The sequence below is a fragment of the Chlorocebus sabaeus genome, chromosome 5 (genome assembly GCF_047675955.1).
Source record: "Chlorocebus sabaeus isolate Y175 chromosome 5, mChlSab1.0.hap1, whole genome shotgun sequence".
Classification (NCBI taxonomy): Eukaryota; Metazoa; Chordata; class Mammalia; order Primates; family Cercopithecidae; genus Chlorocebus; species Chlorocebus sabaeus.
This window is the reverse complement of record NC_132908.1, coordinates 14,041,324-14,060,533: the sequence shown is the minus strand read 5'-3', so window position 1 is coordinate 14,060,533 and position 19,210 is coordinate 14,041,324. Positions and strand designations below refer to the sequence as shown.

The 19,210-nt window shown below is 40.6% G+C and overlaps 1 protein-coding gene across 2 annotated transcripts in view; it reads left to right on the top strand.

Moving 5' to 3' along the window:
• The window catches only part of PARN (poly(A)-specific ribonuclease), a 198,906-nt gene that overhangs the window by 146,769 nt on the left and 32,927 nt on the right, over positions 1–19,210 (top strand). For both annotated transcript variants that reach the window (XM_007986336.3, XM_037989833.2), the window contains one exon: positions 2,406–2,595. In XM_007986336.3, coding sequence (XP_007984527.1) covers positions 2,406–2,595 — 190 coding nt within the window. The remainder of the gene's footprint in view (positions 1–2,405; positions 2,596–19,210) is intronic.

Here is a 19,210-nt window from a genome sequence, read left to right as displayed (position 1 = left end):
TTAACTCTAGAGTGAATATTTAAAAGTACACAAACTTCTTAGTAAAAATTTGTGTTTTCTGAAGTAGAGTATTTTCCTGTTTTGTTCTGTTTTTTAGATAACTAAATATTTAGGGCATGACATTCCAGAAACCTTTGTTGCACTAAGTTTTAATGAAATCTGGCCTAGTTGAAGATTAAAATGTGTCAGGTGCCGGATGTGGGACATCTGCCTCTCATACAGTTGTCTTTCCCTCTGTTTTAAGGTCCCTGATAAACTGGATTCCCTTGTCCAGTGCCGACGTGCCCAAAGCCTGCATGCTTGTCACCAGCAATGTATTCTGCTCTGCATTCAGTCACATCATTTTTATTGAGAACTATTCCATACGCAGGGGTTTTCTAGGTGCAGGTAGACAGATTCTGTTTCTGACATCATGGCATTTTGCAGCTACCAGGTACAAGGCAGCCCTGAACAGTGTGGCCAGGCTCTTATGGTCTCACTGCCAGTGTGGGTAATAGTTGTTGGCAGTGATAGTGGGCTAGGAATGCGTATGCCCAAACTGGAAGCCAGAAGTAACAAATGGGCACCAAGAGGCCATCATTGGTCCTCACTCCCATGCTGCCATCGTGATCCATCCACAGCAGCCTCAGAAGAGGGGGCAGCATGGGATCAGAACACAACTGACCTGGCCTTAGTCTGAAGCATTAACACCAAGTGGGGATTAAGCCCCAGCTTTCAAGTACCCCTGCCAGCCAGAGCGCATTATGGAGAATTAGCAGTCTTTTAAGGCGGAAGGAGCAGAGGCATGTCCTAAGTATTGTGCAGCTGTCTTAAATTTGCAGAGTACGTGGGAGCTAAGCTATGAGGATGCAAAGGCATAAGAATGATGTACTTTGGAAACTCCAGGGGAAGGACAGGAGGGGGCGAGGGATAAAAGACTGTACATTGGGTGCAGTGTACACTGCTCAGGTGACAGGTGCACCAAAACTCAGAAATCACCACTGAAGAACTTTTCCATGCAACCACATACCACCTCTTCCCCTAAAACTACTGAAATAAGATAAAGAAAATACAAAAAAAAAAAATGCGTATGTAGTATAATTCCAGTTATAGGTAGCTCAAGAGAAGGCAAAATTAAGCCCTGATGATAGCAGTGGTGACAGCAAAGTTATCAAATTGAGGAAGATAATGCCGTAATTGTGCTACACATCTGAGGTGCCTTCGTCCAGTGAAGGAGGGGTGGGAGGTTGTCTAAAAACAGGCATGAGGGTGAGGGGGATGTTCTTTATCTTAATTCGCTTGATGGACGACACGTGGGTGTACAAATTTGTTTAAAACTCATTGTAACAAAACAGGTAATAAAGCCTGATAGTTTAAAAAAAATAACAAATAACAAAATGAAAATAATAAAGCACTTCCAAAAAATTTTTTTTGCGGAGTCCAGAGTGAGGTGCAGAGTGATAAGAAGGACCCTGGGCCGGGTGCGGTGGCTCACGCCTATAATCCCAGCACTTTGGGAGGCCGAGTGGGGTGGATCACGAGGTCAGGAGATCGAGACCATCCTGGCTAACACCGCGAAACCCCGTCTCTACTAAAAATACGAAAAATTAGCCAGGCGTGGTGGCGGGTGCCTGTAGTCCCAGCTACTCAGGAGGCTGAGGCAGGAGAATGGCGTGAACCCGGGAGGCGGAGCTTGCGGTGAGCTGAGATCGCGCCATTGCACTCCAGCCTGGACAACAGAGCAAGACTCCGTCTCAAAAAAAAAACCAAAAGAAGGACCCTGGTATTAGGGTTTGGGGAACCTGGTTTTGCATCTTATCCCTGCCACTTACCCAGGGGTGGTCTGCAGCAAACCCCTGACCTCTGTGACCCTGCTTTCTCACATGTGAAAACATTTCCTCTCTTATAAGTGTACTATGAAGATTAGATATAATGCATGTAAAACGCTGCACACAGACTTACAGATCTTCAGTGTATGACACAGTAATCACCACCACTGGCAATACTGTTTTTTGTTGTCTTTTTATTTGAGGAAAATAGTGAGGGTTTACAATTTTTCCTTAGTGTTTTGTTTATTTTCATTTTGTTACTCTGGAAATGAATAATATCCAAATAGTAATGTTGACTGCAAATATTTTGAAAATTAGTATTTTACTTACATCATTATGGTTCTTTACAGTTTATAAAGCACTTTCACACTGAAAAGGAGATTGGGGAGCAATGACTTTTTTTTCCAGATGAGAAAACTCAGACTTGAAGAGTTTATAGGGTATACCCAAGGTCATTTGTCTTCCAGGTGGCAGAACCAGGGGTCAGATCTCAGGCCTGATGGGGCTCCTCTAACCACCTTAGGCCACATTTCAAAAGTGGTATCTTTGGGGCTAGGCCAGACTTTGGTAAGCATTTTTTTTTTCTTTTCCTTGTAGCTGTCAATACCAGCAAATATGCAGAAAGCTATCGGATCCAAACCTATGCTGAATATATGGGGAAAAAACAGGAAGAGAAGCAGATCAAAAGAAAGTGGACTGAAGATGGCTGGAAGGAGGCTGACAGCAAACGGTTAAACCCCCAGTGCATACCCTACGCCCTGCAGAATCACTATTACCACAACAATAGGTAAGGGCTCTCAGCTGTTCATTTACAAGGTCAGAGTTCTAGCAATTTCTTGCTGCTTCTTATAGGATTGTAAGTACTAAATCTGACTTTTGAGAAAGATGGCGTTTCTAACTTTTCCCATCATTTCAGAAATGGCTACGACCTGAATTCCCTGTATTTTAGAGACTGCTTTATAGACCACAGCTATTTTGGTTAACCCTCACAAAACCTCTTTGAGGTAGACAGGATTTTTTTTTTTTTTTTTTTTTTTTTTTGGAGACAGGGTCTCATTCTGTTGCCCAGGCTGGAGTGCAGTGGCACAATCACAGCTCACTGCAGCTTCGACCTCCTGGGCTCAAGTGATCCTCCAACCTCAACCTGAGTAGCCGGGACTACAGGTACGCACCACTACACCTGACTAATTTTTGATATTTTGTAGAGATGAGGTCTCACTATATTGCCCAGGCTGATCTCAAATTCCTGGGTGCAAGTGATGCTCTCACCTAGGCCTCCCAAAATGCTGTGATTATAGGTGTGAACCACTGTGCCTGGCCCAGGATATGTCTTATTCCCATTTTAGGGATGAGGAGATGGAGGCTCTGTGTCTTCTTCAGTAGTTCTGTGAGAGAACCAGGATTAGAACTGAACTCGTGTGTGTCTCATCCCTTGCTCTTCTCTGTACAACTGCCTCTGCCTGATCTCCTGAGCTTTCAGATCCTATGGATACTGAACCATGTGCCTACTGTAGAAAGAATGCTTGACTCACACTTCCTTTTACCACCCGTAATCCTCCCTGTAGAAGATAAATGCTGGCAACATTTGGTATCTTTGTGAAACTACAAAACACATATAGAAAATGGGAAAAATGTATACATATATATGTTCATTATAGAAAATTGTGAAGGCCGGGCGTGGTGGCTCAAGCCTGTGATCCCAGCACTTTGGGAGGCCGAGACGGGCGAATCACTAGGTCAGGATATCGAGACCATCCTGGCTAACACGGTGAAACCCCGTCTCTACTAAAAAAAATACAAAAAACTAGCCGGGCGAGGTAGTGGGCACTTGTAGTCCCAGCTACTCGGGAGGCTGAGGCAGGAGAATGGCGTAAACCCGGAGGTGGAGCTTGCAGGGAGCTGAGATCCGGCCACAAAAAAAAAAAAAGAAAAGAAAAGAAAAAGAAAATTGTGAAGTTTAGAACAATGTGAATTAACAAGAAAAAAAAATGAACCATAATCCCAACACCGAGAAACAATCACTGTTAATATTTCAGATTGCCCTCCGTACTTTAAAAATGGTTTTTTAGAGATTAAAGAAATTGGGGTATGATTAAGATAAAATAAAATGCAGAGATCGTAAATGTTTAGTTCAAAGAGTTTTAACAGTTTTATGCAGTCATATAACCTCCAGTCAAAGCGAGATACGTAACATTTCTATTTCCCTTGAATTTCTTATGTCCGTTTTCAAACAATCCCAAATTCCCACTACAATTCCCATGACCCTAAGCAACCATTTTTAAATTTTTACCACTCTAAGATTAGTTTCACCTATTCTTGGAATTTATAAAAAATAGAATCGTTTGGCATTGTGTTTAACTTTTTTGCTTAATATATTTTTAAAATTCATCCTTGATATTGCGTCTCAGTAGTTTTTTTAAATCGTTGAGTAGTATTTAATTATGTAAATGTGCAACATTCATTTTACCCCCATTCTCTTGATGATGGACGTTTGAATTGTTTCTCGTTTGGGGCTATTATCAGGAAGGCTGCTGTGAATGTTTCAGTAAGAGAATTTTTTTTGTCTGCCTATGTAGGAGTAGAATTATTGATTTTTAGGTTAAGTATGTGTTAAACTTTATAAGAGCAAAGAAACAGCTCTCCAAAGTGGATATAGCATTTTATAGTATGAGTTTGATATGCCATTTTATTGTGTAAGTTTTATTTACTCCACATCCTTGTCAGCATTTCATGCTGTTAATCTTTTATAATTTTATTTATTTATTTATTTATTTATTTATTTATTTATTTATTTATTTTTGAGACAGGTCTTGCTCTTTTTTCCAGGCTGGAGTGCAGTAGCGCGATCTTGGCTCACTGCAACCTCCTTCCTGGGATCAAGCGATTCACAGGCCTCTGCTTCCCGAGAAGCTGCGACTACAGATGCGCACCACCTCACCCAGCTAATTTTTGTATTTTTAGTAGAGGTGGTGTTTTGCCACGTTGGCCAGGCTGGTCTCGAACTCCTGACCTCAAGTGATCCACCTACCTCGGCCTCCCAAAGTGTTGGGATTACAGGTGTGAGCCACTGCACCTGACTGTCAATCTTTTAACTTTAGTCATCTTAGAGGGAATGAAACAGTATTGCATTGTGGTTTTAATTTGCATTTTTCTCATGACTAATGATATTGACTACCATTTAATGTTCTTGTTGACCATTGAGGTGGCTTTTTAAGTCTCTTGCCCTTTTTAAAATTGGGTTGTTTGTCTTTTTGCTATTAACTTATAGTTCTTGTATGTAGTCTGGATACATAGCCTTTGTCAGGTGTCTGTGCTGCATGTGTATTTTTTTGATTCTGTGGTTTACCTATTTATTTCTTTGTGATGTTTTTAAATGAGCACATATTTCTGATTTGTTCTTCTTTTCTTTTGAGGCAGTCTTGCTTTGTTGTCTAGGCTGGAGTACAGTGGTGCAATCTCAGCTCACTGCCACCTCTGCCTGTCAGGCTCAAGTGATTCTCATGCCTCAACTTCCGGAGTAGATTACAGATGTGCGCCACCACACCTGGGTAATTTTTGTATTTTTAGTAGCAACAGGGTTTCACCATGTTGCCCAGGCTGGTCTTGAACTCCTGGCCTCAAGTGACCCGGCAGCCTCGGCCTCCCAAAGTGCTGGGATTACAGGTGAACCACCACACCCAGCTAGATATCTTTTATTTTATTTTTATTTTATTTTTTATTTATTTATTTATTTTTGAGACGGAGTCTCGCTCTGTTGCCCAGGCTGGACTGCAGTGGCCGGATCTCAGCTCACTGCAAGCTCCGCCTCCCGGGTTCACGCCATTCTCCTGCCTCAGCCTCCCGAGTAGCTGGGACTACAGGCGCCCGCCACCTCGCCCAGCTAGATTTTTGTATTTTTTAGTAGAAACGGGGTTTCACCGTGTTAGCCAGGATGGTCTCGATCTCCTGACCTCGTGATCCGCCCGTCTCGGCCTCCCAAAGTGCTGGGATTACAGGCTTGAGCCACTGCGCCCGGCCTGATATCTTTTATTTTCATAAAGTCCTGTTTATTAAGTTTTTCCTTTTATTGTTAGTGGAAACTCCCCCCACCAAAATATTTACCTACCCTAAGGGTGCAGTGATTGTCTCTTCTTTTTTTTTTTTTGGTAGAAGGTTTGTAATTTTACCTTTTACATTCAGGTCATGACCCATTTCAAATTAATCGTGTATGTGGAGTGAGATACGGAGATCAGGGTTTATTTTTTCCCATATGACTGTCTGGTTGTTCCAACAACAGTTTAACAATTTGTTTAAAAGAGTTTTTTTCCTTTATTGGTTTGACTCACTCAGCCACCCAAATAGCTGGGGACTACAGCTACTTGCCACCACTCCTGGCTAATTTGTAAAAAATTTTTTTGTAGAGACAGAGTCTCACTGTGTTTCCCAAGCTGGTCTTGAGCTCCTGGGTTCAAGTGAACCTCCCGCCTTGACCTCTTAAAGCGTTAGTATTATAGGTGTGAGCCACCAGGCCTGGCCTGGAATTGTTTCTTAAATGTCATTTTCAAACTGTTTGCTGCTTTTGTATAGAAATATAATTCATTGTTGCTGGGCACAGTGGCTCACACCTGTAATCCCAACACTTCGGGAGGCCGAGGTGGGTGGATCCCCTGAGGTCAGAAATTCAAGACCAGCCTGGCCAAACACTGTCTCTACTTAAAATAAAAGAATTAGCCAGCTGTGGTGGCAGGTGACTATAATCCCAGCTACTCGGGAGGCTGAGGGCAGGCGAATCACTTGAACCTGGGAGGTGGAGGTTGCAGTGAGCCAAGATAGCGCCATTGCACTCCAGCCTGGGGGACAAGAGCAAGACTTCATCTCAAAAAAAAAAGAAATATAATTCATTGTTATATATTGACTTCATATCTTGCAACCTTTTTAAATTCAGTTATTTGTTCTAATAGGATTTTTAAAAATATTCCATAAGGTTTTCTATGTGCACAATTACGTTGTATGCTGTTAACAAGTTTTACATCTTTTCTAGTCTTTATGTCTTTTATTTATTTTTCTTGCCTTATTGCACTGACTAGCACCTTTAGCATATGGTTAAATAGAAATAGAGAGAGTGGATATCCCTGCCTTGTTTCCAGTATTAGGGAGGAGAAGTTCAATGTTTCCCCATTAAGTAAGATTTTAGGTTGTTCATACACATTCTTTTTCAGATTGAGGAAGTTGCTTTCCATTTGAAACCCCATCTCTACTAAAAAATACAAAAAAAAAAAAAAAAACTAGCCGGGCGAAGTGGCGGGCGCCTGTAGTCCCAGCTACTCGGGAGGCTGAGGCAGGAGAATGGCTAAATCCGGGAGGCGGAGCTTGCAGTGAGCTGAGATCCGGCCACTGCACTCCAGCCTGGGTGACAGAGCGAGACTCCATCTCAAAAAAAAAAAAAAAAAAAAAAAAAAAAAGAAATCATTCAACATCACAAGTGGATATTGAATCTTTTCAGGTGCTCTCTCTGTATCTTTAAAAATTGTCTTATGGGTTTTGTCTTTTATTTATTTATTTTTAATATTTCTGAGACAGGGTCTGTTGCCCAGGCTAGAGTGCTATGGCATAATCATAGCTCACGGCAGCCTTGAACTCCTGGGCTCAAGGGATCATCCCACCTCAGCCTCCTGAGTAGCTGGGACTACGGGTGTGCACCACCACACTTGGCTAATGTTTTTATTTTTGTAGAGACAAGAGTCTCACTATGTTACTCAGGCTGGTCTTGGACCCTTTGGCCTCAAGAGATCCTCCCACCTCCCAGAGTGCTGGTATTAGGTAGCTGTGCACCTGGCCATCCTTTATTTTGTTAATATTTTGAATTATACTAATTGATATTTGAATGTTTAATCAGATTTATATGCCTGAAAGAAATCCCACTTGGCTGTAAAGTATTATCCTTTTAATATGTTATTGGATTTGATTGCTGATATTGTGTTAAATATTTTTTGCATCTCTGTTCATGAGGAATATTAAACTGTAATTTTCTTTTCTTTTCTTTTCTTTTTTTGAGACAGAGTCTCGCTCTGTCATCAGGCTGGAGTGGGCAGTGGCGCAATCTCAGCTCACTGCAACTTCCGACTCCCTGGTTCAAGTGATTTTCCTGCCTCAGCCTCCCGAGTAACTGGGATTACAGGCACACACCACCATGCCCAGCTAAATTGTTTTGTGTTTTCAGTAGAGACGAAGTTTCATCATGTTGGCCAGGATGGTCTCGAACTCCTGACCTCGTGATCCACCCGCCTTGGCCTCCGAAAGTGGTGGGATTACAGGTGTGAGCCACTGCACCCAGCCTGTAATTTTCTATCTTTGTCAAGTTTTGGTATCAGGGTTATGTTGATCTCATAATAATAATATTATTTTTATTATTTATTATTTATTATTATTGTTTTTTAGACAAAGTCTTGCTCTGTTGCCAGGCTGGAGTGTAGTGGTGCAATCTCGGCTCACTGCAACCTCCAACTCCCTGGTTCAGGAGATTCTCCTGCCTCAGCCTGCTGAGTAGCTGGGATTACAGGCATGTGCCATCACACCCAGCTAATTTTTTGCATTTTTAGTAGAGACCGGGTTTCGCTGTGTTGGCCAGGCTGGTCTCAAACTTCTGACCTCAAATGATCCACCTGCCTTGACCTCCCAAAGTGCTGGGATTACAGGTATGAGCCACTACACCTTGCCTATTTTCTTATACTTAGTGTTTGCATCGTATATTTTTGTTCAGTCTTTACTGGTAACTGGTTTATCTTTATAATGAGCGTGTGTTTCTTATAAATTGCATATAGCTGACTCTTGCTCCTGACAATCTCTGCCATTTATATTGAACTAATGTTGAGGACAGATCTGCCTCCCATCTTGTGGTTTGTTTCCTCTTTGTCCTGTTTGTTCTGTGTCCCTCTGTTCCTCTTATTCTACTACCTTTTGGTTGAATTATGTATTATTTAGTATTTGCTGATATTTTATCATCCCGTTTTATCTTCTTTTGACTTTTTGCTTATACCGCTTTGTGTTGTTTTTTAAAGTCATTGTTCCAGATTGGTTCTTGGTAAACTACAGCTCTCAAACCAAATCTGGCCCATGTGACTCACATGTTTTTATAAGGTTCTGTTGGAACATAGCCTTGCCCATTCATTTATTTTTATTTTGTTTTATTTAAATAATTTTTTCATAGAGATGGGGTCTCGCTATGTTACCTGGACTGATCTTGAACTCCTTGGTTCTAGTGATCCTCCCACCTCCGCCTCTCAAAATGCTGGGCTTACAGGCACAAGCCACTGTGCCCAGCCACCCATTCATTTACATATTGCCTGTGGCTGCTTTTGAGTTACAGTGGCAAAGTTGGGTAGTTATGACAGAGACCTATGACCCCCAAAACTCAAAATGTTTACTCTGTGACCCTTTAGAGAAAAGTTGACCCTTGCTGTGGAATTATACTGTCCAAGATGGTAGCCATTAACCACATGGCTATTGAGTACTTGAAATGTTGCTAGTCCAAAATGAGATGGGTTGTGAATATAACTACACACCAGATTTTTTTTTTTTTGAGACGGAGACTACGCACCAGATTTTGAAGAATGTAAACTATTAATCATTGTTTACATGCAGATTACATGTTGAAATGATAATATTTTTGATATATGAGGTTGAAATATTAAATTAATTCGACTTCATTTTCATTTTTAAATGGTAGATATTTGAACATTTTAAATTATATACCTGGTTACATTACATTTCTATTGGCCCAGCACTACTCTAAGATTATAATATGCATCTTTCAAGTATCACAGTCTGTCTTTTATTTTTATTTTCTCTTTTTGTTTTTGACAGTCTGTCTTCAAGCAAAAAATGTACTACTTCATGAACAGTATGAGACTCTTAACAGTATATTTCCAATTACTCCCTTCCCCTATCCTTTGCGATCTTTTATCTTATATTTTACTTCTACATATTGTATAAACCCCATGGATACATTAGTGCTTTTATTCATTTTCTTTCTTTTTCTGTAAACAGTTATTAGTCTCTTAAACAAAATAAGGGATTAAAGTATGGGGGAAATGGCATAGATATAAATTTTAAAATTCAGGCATCCATAATTAGAAAGGTACAGTTAAGATTCGGAGGGCAGCATTGTGTTTGAGAGGAAGACAGGCACTGCTCTGTGACTCACTTCTATTTGCTTTAGAGAATTGACTCTGAGCCTTTGGCATAGCTGGTCACAGCATTCAAGCTTCTACACGTGGCCGTTAGCAGTGCTGCTAGAGATGAGCATCCATTTCTTTTGCTGTTTGTACTGATATTGTAGCAGTGTGCTTCTTTTCTTTTCTGTAATAGATTCAGTGTCCAGAATATTCAAGCACTTTATAGTTAACAACTGGGGGAAAAAAAGAGGGCTTGGGTTCTGGAGAAACTGGACTGAACATCAGTTTGCTGTGAGAGGGAGGAAGATTTGGTTTGGTGGTGTGGGATCTGAAGAAATACAGGGTAGCATAATGTTTGGAGAATACTCCTCTACAGTCGATGCTGAAACATGTAAGATCTCACTAATAGGTACTCAGTCCCCATAAGCCAGCACCACCACTCACAATATTCCTGAAAGATAGGTGCTATTACTATTCCCATTTTATTAATACTATAATGTTCTCTAATTAAAGGGAATGATTTTTTAGAGCCACTTTGCACTGATAGAGACTTTAATCAGTCATGCTCTTTGGTTTATCTCAACTGATGGGAAAATCCCACTGGCTGGTCTCTTCCCTCTAGCCTTTCCTTTCTATGAGACTAAATTTCAGCCTTCCTTGAAAATTGAGTAGCTCTTGGAATTCCTGCTAGGTAGGAAATGCTAATGCATATATCAAAGCTATGGTTTTTGGATTCCATATGGTTTTCATCTGCAGCTAGTGGTTTCTGAAAGTAACTGAATATATGTATTACATTAGAAAGTGAGGAAAAAGCCCTTTAGGAAGGAGAATTCTGATTCACCAGACCATATTCCAGGACCCATCGCCTTGTCAAAGTGCTTACATGTTTATTCATCGATGGGCAAGTGTTTTCTCCCTTCCTACGGAAAAATGCCTTAAAGACAACAGAAACCATAGGGCGAGTGGACAGGGAACTGACTTATCAGGCAGCCAGAAGCCAAGGGTTCCAGCTTAGGCTCTGCCACCACCTAGCACCTCGGAAAAGACTCTTCGTTCTCTCTTCCCTTCAGTAAATACCCATGAAGAGCCCAGCGTGTGCCTCTGTTTTCTCATCTTAAATGAGGCATTTTGGTGGAAAGAATGCTGAAGTCCCTTCTGGCTCTTAAATTCCAAATGCTTTTATACTGTGCACAGTGTGTAGGGCATGACGTGGAAATGGATAAAAACTTGTGAGACCCTTTGATTCTCTCAAATAGCAAATAGCAGTCTCTTCTAAACCTGAAGATTAGAGTTTTGAAAATCCTTATAGTGGAATTTTTAGTTTAGGAACATACAGTAAATCAGTGTCACAGGTGAACCTATGAAAGCAATTTATGACACTACAATAATAAAGACATGTCAAATAAAAAGATCATTGGCTGAGCACAGTGGCGCATGCCCGTAATCCCAGCGCTTTGGGAGGTCGCGGCTGGAGGATTGCTTGAGTTCAGAAGCTCGAGACCAGCCTGGGCAACATGACAAGACCCCATCTCTAAAAAAACAAAAAAATTAGCCAGACGTGGTGGCCCATGCCTATAGTCCCAGCTACTCAGGAGGCTGAGGTGGTACAATGATTTGAGCTCAGGAAGTCGAGGCTACAGTGAGCCATGATCCCACCACTGCACTCCATCCAGCCTGGGTGACAGAACGAGATTCAGAAAAGAAAAGAAAAGAAAAAATCATTGACCCTTTTAGTGGAGACCGCCCTCTAAATTTCCACCTATCATTTATATACTAGACGTTTTTAGAAGGTCCTTCTCATGGTTTTAACAAAATGGTTGGAAACTACTAGCACTGTGGCAGAAGAATGTGTAGTCAGCCCGTTTTGCCCTCTGTGTCTTGGCCCTGTGCTTAAACATTCATCACTTTGAGTGGGTGCCTCTCACCTTGAGACCCACAACCGTCCACTGCTGTTTCAAAATGTGTGTCTACAGCGCAAGCAGTGGCGCCTTTGACCCTGGTGGCAGCTGGCTCTCACTGCAGTCCAGGAAGCTCTGTGTTGGCTCTTCCTTGGTGCTTCTCTCTTGCCTTGGGCCTCTTGGGACACCTCCAGTCTGCTCTGTCTCTTCTGCCCCTAGTCTTGCGTTTTTCTGGGGAAATTTCCTGTTGTTTAGCTTTTGTTTGCTCTAGGTTCTATAGCCAAGGAGCAGAATTTACATCTCTATCTTTATCTTAACCAAATTACATTTTTACAATTTGCTTATCCCTTGGGATAGAGCCTTAGCTTCTGGAAAGGACTGTAGATTTACCTAGTCCAGCCACCTCAGCAAAATCTCTCTTATATTTGGGCAGAGTAAATGTTGGCAAATTCGATGTAGATCTTATAAGTTAAGTATATTTTAGCAGAGAAAATGTTTCCCATGACACCTTTGAAACCACTGAAGTGATAAATGCACATAATTTTTAAAAATTCATGTAGTACAGTAGAGTGTAAAATGAAGGAGGAAAATCTTCACTCCTCACTCTCAGTTCCTCTTCCCAGTGGCAGCTCCTGTTACATTCTTGCAGTGGTTTCTATTATTCCTTTAAATAATACGTCCATTTCTTGACTTACCAACTTTGAACAGTATATCCTGATTACTGCTATAAGAGATTTGGAATTTAGGATGTATATTCTGCCTTCTGTCTCTTTCTGCCCTCTTCTCACTTTGGTTAGTTATTATTTATAATATTTACTACTTTTTGTATCCATACTTTTGTGCCTTCTTTATAAGTTGATCCCAAGAGATGACAACCAGGATACAGCATGTATAATATTATGGTTGTATAAATGTTATCCTCTGTAGAGAAAAAAAGTTACATAAATGGGACATAGAGAAGAAAGTGTATTCCTATGTCATTGAAACTTTGCTGCCCAGAAGAATCTTTCAGCCATCCCAGCAGTTTTTGTGTGGACTTTTTTGAGGGAGTAATTTTCTTAAATGTTATATTGTTTTGCATGTATAATGTTGCTGGATGTAGAATTATAGATCCCAAAACTGTTTCCTCTCAGAACTTTAAATACATTGCTCTTATTACTAGAATTATTGATATGCTTTGGGCAGGTGCCATGTTTTTTGTGCCTTCATGTTCTAGCAGCAAATTGAGAGCTCTTCCTGCTGACCCGCCGCCACCTTTCCCTCATCCTTGCCAGTTTTGGCTAGGTCTAGTTGTCTTTTAAAGGGCTATGCTAATTTCACACTGGAAAAGTGGTAGAGACCTTTTACACCTGTTCTAAATTATTTTTTTAATAAGTGAGGAAGAATTTCCACCACCCCCACTCATTCCTCCCTCTGAATTCTGCTACTTTGCACCTTACCAGCTGCGCAATTGTAAGAAAGGAGATCAGCCTATTCTCAAAGGAGTATTTTAAGAAATTCAAGTAAATATTCAGCATAAAACTAGAGTCTGGTTAATGTAAAATGCAGAATTTAAAAGTGTGCAGTTACTGATAAAATAGAATGATTAACTAGGAAAATTGATTTTACCATGTAATGTACATAAAGTCATAAAACTTGGTTTTTAATAAAGATGTGGTATAACTCTAACAGATGCCCCCTCTGGCATATCTGTCTGGTTGGGTGTCCAGGAAAGATGAATGAATGTAGTTTGTCTCCTTCCTTTGACATCTCTTATACCAGTAGATCAGGACACGATTGCTTTCTTTGAGATTGCTTTCTTTGAGAGTTCAACAGGATTCCTGAGAGTAGCATCACATAAAAGAGATGTGGACAACTTGGATAAGCAAAATGTGGCATATGCTTACAGTGGAATATTAATCGACCTTAAAAAGGAAGGAGATTCTAATACATGCTTCAATTTGCTTCAAGCAAATTGTAAAAATGTGATTTGGTTAAGATAAAGATATAGATGTAAATTCTGCTCCTTAGCTGTAGAATCACCTTGAAGACATTATGCAAAATGAAATAAGCCCATCACAAAAAGGCAAAACACCAGATGATTCCACTTATATGAGGTTCCTAGAGTAAGTCAGATTCATAGAGACAGAAAGGAGAGTGGTGATTGCCCCTGGCTGAGGAGAGGTGGGAATGGCGAGTTGTTTAGTGTGATTCAGTACTGGAGATTGGTTGCCCAGCATTGTGAGTGGACGTAACGCTGCAGAACTCTATGCTTAAAATGGTTAAGACACTAAATTTTATGTGTACTTCACCGCAGTTTTAAAAAATTTTAAGGGATTCAGACAATTTGGAATACTATTTTTATAGTAGAATTTTACATGAAACCTTTCTTTTGATGGTTGAGAATGGAGAGAATGCTGATGAGAGACCTAGAATACTTTAAAAATGTAAATAGAGAATTATGAATTATTGATAATTCATGAGTGAATTATCGTGTAATATGAGTTACCACATTTGAGTTCATAATTTTCAGTTGCTTTTCTGTTTTATGCTTTATTTATTAAAATGCTTTTTAGATCTGGCCTTTCTCCTCTCACCTGTTGTATGGGCTGTAACACATCTGGCAAAATGGATGGATTGATTTTTAGATGAAGGTCTGCTTTAATTGAGCTAGAGTGTAAAGTGTCAGCTCTGTAGACTTTGACAAAAGCACAACTGTGGAAGCAGAACAATTGTTTTTATTAAAAATTATCTATTGGCTGGGCATGGTAGCTCATACCTGTAATCCTAGCACTTTGGGAAGATAAGATGGGAGGTTTGCTTAAGGACAGTTTAAAGACCAGCCTGGGCAACATAGCAAGATCCCATCTCTAACAACAACAATGACCCAAAAAAAATCAAAAAATTAGTTAGGTATGGTGGCTCATGCCTGTAATCCCATGTACTCAGGAGGCTGAGGTGGGAGGATTGCTTATGCTAAGGAGTTTGAGGCAGTAGTGAGCCATGATCATGCCATGGCAACAGAGCAAGACCCCACCTCAAAAAATTTATCTATATGTATTATTAAAACATAATTCAAACTCAGCCAGGCCAGATGGCTCATGCCTGTAATCCCAGCCAGCCCTTTGGAACGCCAAGATGGACAGATCACTTGAGCTCAGGAGTTGAAGACCAGCCTGGGTAACATGGTGAAACCCTGTCTCTACAAAACATACAAAAGTTAGCCAGGTGCGGTAGTGTGCCCCTGTAGTCCCAACTGTGACGGGAGGCTGAGGTGGGAGAATTACTTGAGCTGAGGAAGTCAAGGCTGCAGTGAGCTGAGATTATAACATTGCACTCTGGCCGAGAATGACTGAGTGAGACCCTGTCTCAAAAATAATAATAATAATAAAGCCGGGCGCGGTGGCTCACGCCTGTAATCCCAGCACTTTGGGAGGCTGAGGCGGGCGGATCACGAGGTCAGGAGATCGAGATCACAGTGAAACCCCGTCTCTACTAAAAATACAAAAAATTAGCCGGGCGCGGTGGTGGGCGCCTGTAGTCCCAGCTACTCGGGAGGCTGAGCCAGGAGAATGGCGTGAACCCGGGAGGTAGAGCTTGCAGTGAGCCGAGATCGCGCCACTGCACTCTAGCCTGGGCGACAGAACTAGACTCCGTCTCAAAAAAAAAAAAAATAAAATAAAAATAAAAAATAATAATAATAATAATAATACAAACTCTAAGATTTCTATAGTTTTTTTTTAATTTGTAATTATTAAAGTTTAGGATATTTTAGCAATGACTTAGCTTTCTTTAAATTTGAAAACATAGAAAGGTTTGTCAGTGTCTCCAATAAAATTCGGCATTTCCATTTAAAAGCTCTTGTATGCAGAAATTTGGAATTCAGCACTGAAAGCCTGCTTTCACCTCACACATTAAAGCAGTGTGTCATCTCAGGATTTTATTTTAAATAACGTGAAGCTAAGTTTAACATCACCTTACACTTATATGACCTTTGTTGTGTTAGAACGCGTTCATGTTTCATAATAGCAGTAATATTTGAAAATTAATGGTTTCTTTCCATACCTTCATATTATTTATTTAACCATAATTAAAAGTCTCATTATCATCTATGTTTCTAACATTGTGTTATATTATTGAGTACTTATCTTCATGTAATAGTATAATTTTTTTGATAGTGTAAGCTGCTAATAATTGAAACACATTGCCTTCAGCACACTTAGATGTTAGGGAGGTGAAATACAGTTTTTTCCATGTCTTTAACTAAATGCAAAACAGATTTTCTGTTTGAGTTGCCCAAATCATGTGCATTTAGAATTAGTCCTGTATAGTTTATAGTGGTGTTAGCGGAAATAAGGCATTAAATGTATAAATCCTGTATTTTAATTGCCAGATATAGAAATCCTTAACGTTTTCTTCATAGTTCTTTTTTTTGACACTTTATGCTTATTAAAAATTCTGCTGGTACATCGTAAGTCAGCAGAAACTGCAGCATGTTTGTGTTTATTTCGGGGAGGTTGGTGGAAGAATGAAAAATGACTGCTGTGGCCCAAAACCAAGTTTGTCCTTGTACTGGTAGGTGGTTCCATGTTTAAACACGATCTCCAGATTTGAGGGGCCTCCTTTTTGGCCATTCAAGAATCTCTGAAGCAAAGATTTTTCATTTCATTCAGCTTGCTGATACTGCAGAAGCCAAAGGTTTGCAAAACGAGAATATTCTAGAATCTCCCTTTTGTGCCTCTTTTTCCCAAATGCAAAAGGACTCAAATCTGTGATGGGTATGTGGGTGTTTACTATAGTTTTGTTTGTTTGTTTTGATGGAGTTTTGCTTTTGTTGCCAGGCTGCAGTGCAGTGGTGTGATCTTGGCCCACTGCAACCTCCGCCTCCTGGTGTGATCTTGGCTCGCTGCAACCTGCACTTCCCGGGTTCAGGCGATTCTCCTGCCTCAGCCTCCCAAGTAGCTAGGATTACAGACATGTGCCAGCACACCTGGCTAATTTTGTATTTTTAGTAGAGTCTGGGTTTCACCGTATTGACTAGGCTGGTCTTGAATTCCTGACCTCAGATGACCCACCCACCTTGACCCCTCTCCCAAAGTGCTGGGATTACAGGCGTGAGCCAGTGTGCCAGACCCGTTTTTTTTAGGTTGTTGTTTATATGTGTGTATGTGTGTTTGTGTTTTGTTTGTTTGTTTTAGTATTTCAAATGTTTCATTTTTATTTATTTTTATTTATTTATTTATTTATTTATTTATTTATTTTGTGGTGGGTTCTTGCTATATTTCCCCAGCTGGTCTCCTATTCCTGGGCTCAAGCTATCCTCCCACCTCAGCCTCCCAAGTAGCTAGGATTGCAGGCACACATCACTGTGCCTGTACTGTACAGTTCTTTAAACTTTTTCTATGTATTTGAAGTTTTCATAATAAAATGTTGGGGAGAAGTAGAACTGTGAAACTAGAAACCTGTGTACATTTCCGATAGAGTAGGGCAGTTGAGGTAGTTCTCGGTGCTCCACAGGTTCCGAACAGACACTTGTATTAGCTAATGCCCATGTAGCTGATGGCTGACCTGCCCATCAGCAAAGCTGCTGGAACACTTTCCTCCTTGCTGCCCAGTGTTGGGGACCATCCTGTACAAGCTGTTCTTACTCCTTGTGCCTCCTTACGGCTCTTCCTTCTCTCTTTCTCTCCTCCTTTTCTGATGTTTTTTATTCGTCTTCTCTCTGAAGACCCTCATCGGTGTCTTCTCTAAAAACATGGACCGACTGTCCACCTTTCCCACCATAGGAAAGGAAGGTGACAGAGAAGCCACTGACATTTACTGAGTCTCTCATGTGCCAGGCACCGTAACATGCACTTTTCTGTTTTTGTTTCTTAATCTTCACAGTAACCCATTTTTTAGTTGAGGAACTTGCTCAGAGTCATAAAACAAATAAATAAATTCAAGCCCTCATCTCTCTCTTCCCAAATCCCATTCATGCTCTTTCCAAAATGCCTGCTTCCTCCTAAGATATCCATTTATGATCCTTCCCTGCCACTAGAAAAGTCTTGTGAGATGCCTCCTGTGCCACCCAGAGTCCTTGGGAATTCTTTGCCTTTGGGACTGTTGTAAGAGGTAAAAAGATAAAGTCAGGGATTGTCACGTATTCTTCTTAGTGTTCCCGCACCTAACAAGTAATGACTTGTGGCCACTTGGAAAAACGTTTAAATAAATGAACCAACAGGAGATCCTCTACCACACTTGGAACATGTCTTCCTACTCACTGTCCTGCTCAGAAGGCCATGCAGGCTGTTTTGTTTCTTTTAACAGTACAAAGTCACGCTAGGAATGCTTTTCATTGCTTTGCTTACAGTAAGGCAGAGAGGAATGACATTCTTTTCATAATTGCGCCATAATCTACCTTATTTGTATTGCCTTACCTATTGTTCAGACTGAAAGAGCCACCTGAAGGTAGGAGTATGTACATGCCTTGGAATATTAGATCTGAAGACTTTTCATGCCATTTTTAGGGGAAAATAAAAAGGTTATCAATATCATGCAATGCCGCAGAAATCAGTGTTCACACCACTATTTTCTGAGTATTACATCATGTCATCTATTTGATAAAGAGAATTGGGGAATTCTTGTGAATGACCATGTGGTACATTGGTTCATCATCTTAAATTAATGGCTCTGAATTCTTGGCAGATTAGTTCCTAGTTTGCTATAATTGTAAATTAACCCCGGAAGAGTCATCACATACTAAATCAAGAGGCAAGATGCATGTGGTTTCTTGATGTTACAACTTTTGGTAGGTGATTCTTTGTTCTGAGGGGGGCTGAAATGACATTCTCCATGTGATGAGAAGCCTCTCAGGTGGGCCCCCCATTTCTTCTCCTTCTGGTAATGCCATCATACCCTGTTCCTTCATCACATCAAATTGTTAGTGCTAATGATGCCTTCATTTGGAATTTGCGTAAAAATCTGACAATGTCCATTTAGGATTGCTAAGTTAATGACATAATGAAACTATGAGAATTTAGAATAGACTTCTCCACATGATTGATGGCTTTCTCTTATTTCTGGTCATTTACCTGCAGGGGGCATCAGAAAAAGGGGGGTACACAAGCAGAGAGGAGAAAGGAGTGGGTGGATCCTTCCAGGCACCTACCTCTTTTTTTTGGTCATTATTTGTGAAGGAGCAGTTTACTTCCAAATTTGACCCTGCCCAGATACCATTAGGGGGTTTTCTTTTCTTCTCAAGTTAGAGTTAGTGGGTTTATAGGAAAACCAGAAGGAACCAAAAATGACAGCTTCCAAATAAATGGAACATCTTCAGAAACACACAGGATTAAGATTTAAACTTTGTTGTTTAGGTAACTGGCTTTGAATG